This window comes from Odontomachus brunneus, unplaced genomic scaffold (assembly GCF_010583005.1).
Source record: "Odontomachus brunneus isolate Ranch 3 - 2012 unplaced genomic scaffold, Obru_v1 Obru_scaffold_022, whole genome shotgun sequence".
NCBI lineage: Eukaryota > Metazoa > Arthropoda > Insecta > Hymenoptera > Formicidae > Odontomachus > Odontomachus brunneus.
Window position 1 is genome coordinate 2,589,088 of NW_022639472.1, and position 7,360 is coordinate 2,596,447.

At 34.9% G+C, this 7,360-nt stretch overlaps 1 protein-coding gene across 1 annotated transcript in view; it reads left to right on the forward strand.

The window, feature by feature from the left end:
- LOC116842190 overlaps positions 1 to 6,709 on the forward strand; it is a 9,477-nt gene extending 2,768 nt beyond the window's left edge. Inside the window, exon 2 of the mRNA XM_032811000.1 lies at positions 1,540 to 6,709. Coding sequence (XP_032666891.1) covers positions 1,540 to 1,559 — 20 coding nt within the window. The 3' untranslated portion in view covers positions 1,560 to 6,709. The remainder of the gene's footprint in view (positions 1 to 1,539) is intronic.
- Positions 6,710 to 7,360: the final 651 nt, after the last annotated feature.

Here is a 7,360-nt window from a genome sequence, read left to right on the forward strand (position 1 = left end):
CTCCTCCTCCTCCTCCTCCTCCTCCACGTCTTGCTTCTCCTTCTCTTCCCCACTTGAATTCTCCATCGTTTGTTGCATCGCGCACGCTCTTTCTCGAGCTGCTTCGATAGATGTGTAGCTCACTTCCGAGTCTATAGAACAGGTACGCGCGTTATTTTGCGTTAGTTAAATAACCGCATTCGATTTCGATATCTCGGACGGTCGAATTTGCCCAAGCTACGCGCAAATATCAGAGAAAATTTTGAAAGGCGTCCAAAGAACGAAAATCGAGATTAAAACGCCTCATGAGACACTCTTGATCTTTGCACTTTACGTTTGTGTAAAAGTAAGCTAGTTTTCCCCCCCAAAATTAATTTTTTTATTCGAAAATGTGTGCGCAAGTAATTGATGGATTGGATTTATCTTTGATAAACGATTAACAGTTCATAAATGGTTGTCATTTTAATTTTGGGAACATCGCCATGATTTGTTAGCCGTCAAAATGCCACGTGTTCTTTCCGCAAAAAAAAATAGAAAGCGATTTCTCGGATATCGAAACAACGGTGTGTCTTTCAATGAGTCGTTCGATACCGTTCGAGGAATTTAACGCGATAAATTCGCTTAACGCGTTCGCGCGACCCGATTGCCTCTGAACGCATCTGGTCACGATTACCCGCCAAGCAGCCGCGAACGGTATATCGTAGGCCACGTAGATAGAGGAACATACAATCTCGTAATTCACGGCTCGCGCGCGTTTTAGAGTTAGAGCTCTATGAGTACGTGCAAAACGTGTCGTGGGGTGGCTCGCAGGAAGGCGTTTCGCCGAGAATTCCAAAGTCAAGCCGCGAGAAACTTCGCGAGCTCGCGGCCGTTCCGCCCGTCCGTCCATCCGTCGTTTCGAATTTAGAACAGACAGCGTTCAAACGTTTCTTTATGGTTGCTGTTGTTGCTGGTGCCGCTGCACCGACCCTTCGCGGATAAAATAGCGGTTCGTCGAAACGAGACTCGCGGCTGTCTTTATTTACATCGCTCCCTCCTCTTAACTTGGCCTTTATACCTTTTCCGTTCCACCTTTCCTTTTTCTCCGCGATGGCATGAAAGAGACGAACTTTTTTCGAATCACTATCAGCTTATAGTCACAATTATCTTCTGATGCGATAGTTTCCCTTGCACCTCTCCCTTCCCTTGTTTTTCTTTCTCACTTTCTTTCTTCTGCTGCTTTCTGTTATATCGTTTCTTCTTTATCTTGTTGCGTTCATTAATTAAGAAACGAATCCTGCGAAGCTCGTTTGCAAGAGTGTTTAACGAACGATGTACCAAGTGTTTTAAGTAGGGTAGATTGAAAAATTCTTCAAGAGTAACGTGAAAGCGATACCAGGAGATGTATAGAGCGATAAATATGAAAGAACAATCATTTTGGAGTATGAATTAACCAAAAACGAATATCCAAAATTTGAATGTTTGTTAACTTTGTGCATTTGTGAGAGACAACAATAAATCTATCAGTTTTTTTATCTTTGTAACTTTTTTACACTCGCTTTGCTTTTCCATTTACTCCAGCCAAGCCTGTTTCCGCCTAAACATCTGCCCCGTTCCACGTTCGAGATGAATCTGAGGAAAACATGTTACTTAAAACACCTTTCTAAGACGCTTCGAACTATCTTGCTTTTTTATTTATGGTGAAAGGAAATGTTCTACGGAAATTGAATACGCAGCTACTGAGCCTCTTACTTATAGAACGATACAACTAGTCTCGACAAACCCGATATGTGATGAATTGCGCACGATTTACCGGTAGTATTAATGCGTAATTAAGATAGTCGACATCGGCCCCACATATTCGATCGCACACGTTTAGGTAACTTCAACGAGCCGCCTGTATCTTAGCATGCCTTGCGATACTCGAGTGCTAAGTTACCGCACCATTTCCGCGATTATTAGCGACGGTGGGCGCTGTATCTCATCGTTATTAGTATCTTGTTACACAGATAATTAAGACCCCGCAAATAATGAAAGGAAGTATTATCCGGCGTTACTTTCGAGCATTAGACACAACCTAGAAAAAAGAAACGTAACTCGAATCGAAGTTTGGGTTCTCAGTTTATCACTGTAAATTCCGCTGGACTTGAAGGATCAATTGAAAATCTCGAAATGCAACACTATCTAAACTATCGTCCTACATTGATACAATAAATGTTCATTTATGCTTTCTTCACATTGATGCTTAAAGAAAGACATTATATAATTATCTAATATTTGTTTATCTCGACATTCCACTTGCATTTTATTTTACTTGTACTGTTAATTTCAATATATAGCATATTATGACTTTTTCAACTTCAGATAGAACATAGAGAGATAAGCAAATATTAAATAATTAATATAAATACATATAAATAAACAGGGAAAATTTTCCTTATTTTGTCTTTGGTTCCCAAACAATTTTCCTTTTACCTAGAATTTCTATATCCTATCGAAACTTTTTAACATCAATAAAAAATAAAAAATGATGAGGGTATTTGAATAAAATTTTCCTTGTTTACCCATTGATTCCATTGTATGCTCATAATAATAATTGGTTTAATTTTTTAAGATCAAAAAAAGACTGAAAACAATAATTAGAATATTATTTTTCATGTTAGAAAATTTCGATAGAATTTAGAGATTCTAAAAAGATAAAATTGTAAAGGACAAGGATAGAAGTCGTATGTTCAATAATGCTGCGCATCAATAGAGATTGGTAGTAGATTCTAAGGTCAGTTTTTATGGTTATAAATTGATTATGATCTTTGATCATTGATTGATAAATTGATTACGATCCAATTAATATTCATGGATCGTTATTCAGCTGTTTGCATCAGCGTTTCTTGGTATATGAAATAAATATACGTATAAATTGACGAGTAATCAAAGTGAGAGAGAGAATTTTGCGAAATCGTAATATCTATCAAATAACAACGCACTATATATGAATACTTAAATTTCGAGAGAGTATCTCCTTATTCTCAACGTACTCATCAAACTATTAAAATCGAAAACCTGTATAATAAACTTGACATATTTGGAAATATACGATATATCGCACTAGCTGTGTCCAACATCCTCTATTCTGGCTCCCCCTCCTCCCCCGATTCAACGTCCTGGCCTCCAGCTGCTCCATTGTGGCATTCCGGTTACTTCCTCATGGCACTGACATCGACATTGGCATTGACACTCGCGTAGATACGACGAGAATTTTTGTCGGAGAAACACGTGTCACAATTAACGCAATGCCGGCGATTAAATATTCCTAGAAGCGACGGGAATATCGTATATACGCGATCGAGATATTCAGTCTGCACAGTGGTGTGCGTCGCGCTCGCCGGCCCGGAACATAATAACATTTCGCTCGCGGAAAATTACGCGACAATGCCAAAACAATGGGCAAAAAGGGCGACGCTATGCCGCCCAACATCGTCACCTCACGGATGGATAGTCGCAGAAATCACAATAATCATCGCTATCAAAGCATTCTGGAATCTCGTAGCGGTCAATGTTACTTTTGTGTGTTTCATTGCGTTACAAACCGGCGAACGATACGACACACAGTGAACGATTTGACTATCTTTCGGGGCAAAAATCTGTTCCGCCACAATTTTTTACCAATCGTAATAATTATTTTTGCAAATTACTCGTTAGACTTCCAGTTTTAATAACTACTTGCTACAAATTGCGGAAACGCTGTTATTTTTTTGTGGTCTTACAATAGAAGATGAAAAAACTTTGTTGTACAAAGTCAATCGTCATACATGCAAAAAATGATTCGGTTGGCATAACCGAATTTCAGTTACGACAACCAAAATTTTCGGTTCCTCAAGAATTAACTGAAAAATCGGTTGCTACAAAAAAGAAATCCTGTTGGAAAGTTTCTGTTGTGCCAAACATATATTCGGTTATCCCGAATTGAAATGTTGTGAAAGATACAAATTTCGTTTGTCCCAACCTATACTTCAATTCATACATGAATATTTCAGCTATTAGGAATAGATTAATATTTAACAAAATATATATTCCTAGTTTTTTCATATTCCTTAGTTTTTTCATCTCTTATAAACTACTACGATATCGAAGGTTGTCAAACACTCCAAAGCTTTCGTGAATCCTCCCCCCCCGAAAATTACGACCCCAAGCGGTATATACCACCAGGTCACCACCCATTCATGCCTAACTCCGTTAAAGTGTTGCTTAACCTGACGATCGAGCGGTACGCAGCGATTCTCGATGACTCCAACGATATTCTTACGACTTATGCTTATATAATGTATCCTTATGATATACATGTTCACAGTATATTATAACATACCTAGCAAACACTAAATAATAATTATATAATTTTTACTTGATGTTTGTTAGATAATTTGCTGATAGGTATTGGAACAATGCAACAACATTCGATACGTGAATATTAATATAGTGTAGTGAATCGGTAGTAATTACTTTTAAATTTTTAACAGAATGTTATAATGATTAATCCAAACAAACAGAAATAAAAAAATTCAAGAAAATCCAAATTAAACAAATCGAATTACTAAATTTCGAAAGAAACTTTTAAAAAATACTACTTAAAACAATAGTGTTATTTTATCAAATGACATGGTTTCCTTGAACGAAAGAAAGGTTTTACGAAAATATGGCTTATCTAACAATACGGATCACTATTCATAGCAGCAACATTCAACTATTCTTTCAACCAAATCTTCTCGGTTTCGGTAACCTTGATGTTGTTTCTTGTTGCTGTGTACCATTCAATCTGATATTCTCTGTGAGAACAACAGAATAATCATTTGCGACAACCATTTTTTTGGAACGGAAAATTTTAGTTCCTTCAATCAAAAGCAATCGTTGATGTGAATAATTCTTCAGTTATTGGAACAGATTTTTCTGTTATTGCAACTGAACCTCGTCTAACAGAAAGTTTCTAGCTGTCACTACAGAATATTTTTTGCGTGTAGAACATAATGTATGATATAGCATGAGGTAAAATATAAAGAAATATAAATGAAATCGAGTGGCTACAAAATCCTAAATCTTAAACCTTTAAACCCTAAGTCCTTGAACTTTTCAACCCTAAGCACTAAATCCTAAAATCCAAAATTTTGAAACTGTAAATTCTAGGTCCTTAAACCTAACGTTTATGTAGCCACTCGATTTCATTTATATTTCCTTACATTTTACTTTATCTTACATTTTACATTATATCTACGTCAAGTTCTATGACGATTGGCTTTGTATAACAAAGCCGTTCGAATTTCTCATACTTCTTTGGCGTTTTTTCATGTTCTATTGTAAGACCATAAGAAAATAACAGCGTTTCCGCAATTTGTAGCAAGTAGCTGTTAGAACTGAAAGTCCAACGAGTTATTTGCAAAAAGAATTGGTAAAATATTGTGACGGAATAGATTTTTGCCCCGAAAAGTAGTCAAATCGCTCATTGTGCGACGGTGCACGTGTGTCGATACGTTAGTTATTATTTCTCGCGGCTCTGATCAAAATATTTCGTCGACTCTCGAAATATTTAATCGGGCTCTCATCGGCATCGCGTTAATTAGCTCACGTAACACCGATCGAATCGTATCTCACGTGAGTGAATCAGTGTCAGTGCCATGAGCGAATGTCGCGACAGAGCAGCTGGTAGTCTGGACACTGAAATCGGGAAGCCAAGATGAAGGACGCAAAACACTGAAACACGTACGGTATCACATGTTTTCAGGTACATGAAATTATTTTTTATACAAAAAGTTTATTATTTTAATGACTGTTTGAGGAACATAGCAAAAATAGGAGAACACACAAAACTTCGACCCATATTCATAGTCTATTATTATTAGACAAGTAATGAAAGCTCTAAATAAATCTCTGATTATTCGTCAATCTGCACATATACTTATTTAATGTATCAACACGAAACGTTAATCTAAACAATCGATTAACAGTTTTCACAATTTTCGACATTAACGAAAAAAATATGATTATAAATAAAGAAAGTTTATCGTCTTTTTTATACATATTAATCCTATTACTTATTTTTCCTAATAATTTAATATGCTTGCTTATTCCATATATTTTATCTACAATTAAAAAAAATTTTATAATTTAATGCGTTGCTTACTATATTTAAGAACAACAAAGCAATGTGGAAATAATCGAATATTAAATAATTCCTTATTTAATTATCAACAATGAGAAAACGACACTAAGTAACTATATTGCATGCAAGTAGGATGATAGCCAATTTGTAGAATTAATACAAAAATAAAATTTCGACTCGGGAGTTTAGTCCGCCGATTTTCTCATAACGAAAAATTCGTTATTGTCTTCTTATTTATGTTATCTATGACGTAAAAAATACGTTTATCGTACTAGTACCATATCATACAGTATTATATCGATAATTTAAAGAAATATTCTGCTTTAAAAGATCGCAAAGAAAATATTTTTCCGGAATTTTTATAACGAAAGGCCGAATGTAATAAATGTTGAACTTTTTATTTCCTTTTAACCTTATTTTAAAAATATATTCTTGATATCTAAGTGACAAAAACGCATATGTGAACCACTATAACAGTGTGAACCACTATAATAGAAATTGAGTAAAAGTTAACAAAGTTGCAAATATCTTAATAGAATATTATTAAATTTTCAGTTCTTTTATAGTAAAAAAAATTAATATTTTAAAATTAAATATTTTCACGAGTTTGTCAGTGGTTCACACGATAATGACAAGCTTACGGAAGATTTTTATCTAAAATTCAGCTTAATTGAACCACCGAGAGTCAAGATGTTACTGCAAAATGACGACCTTGAAAAGGAAAACAAAATATATTTTAACTGTATGTATCATACACTTATGTTGAGTATTTGATCATCAAAATTATATTTTTCTTCTCTTTATATGTTGTATAAATACACGTCAAATAACATTTTCGCATATTCACTCAGTTTGTCATAAAAAATTGTGAAAGAACAAGCACGATTTTCAGGCAATTTGACCTTTCAGTCCCCTTAAGTAATTATTGATATTTTATATGACTTTATATTATTATTTTTATTATTTATATAGATTTTCCTAAATAACAAAAATGATAATATAAAGAGTTTAATAGTTAATAATATATAATAATATACAATAGTTTAATAATATACAATGTTCCAGAACATTCGGTTGATCCATTTTTACAAAATCAATTCCAAAAAATATGATTTTTTTAGAGCGTTATATTAGTCTGGTCCCTCAAGCAAAATTACTCGTATCACGGAGGTGTGTCGGACAGATAGTCACCCGCGCTCCAATTCACTCGTGCGAAATCTGTATGCGAGTCGACTCGCGAATTAGAGTGGATAA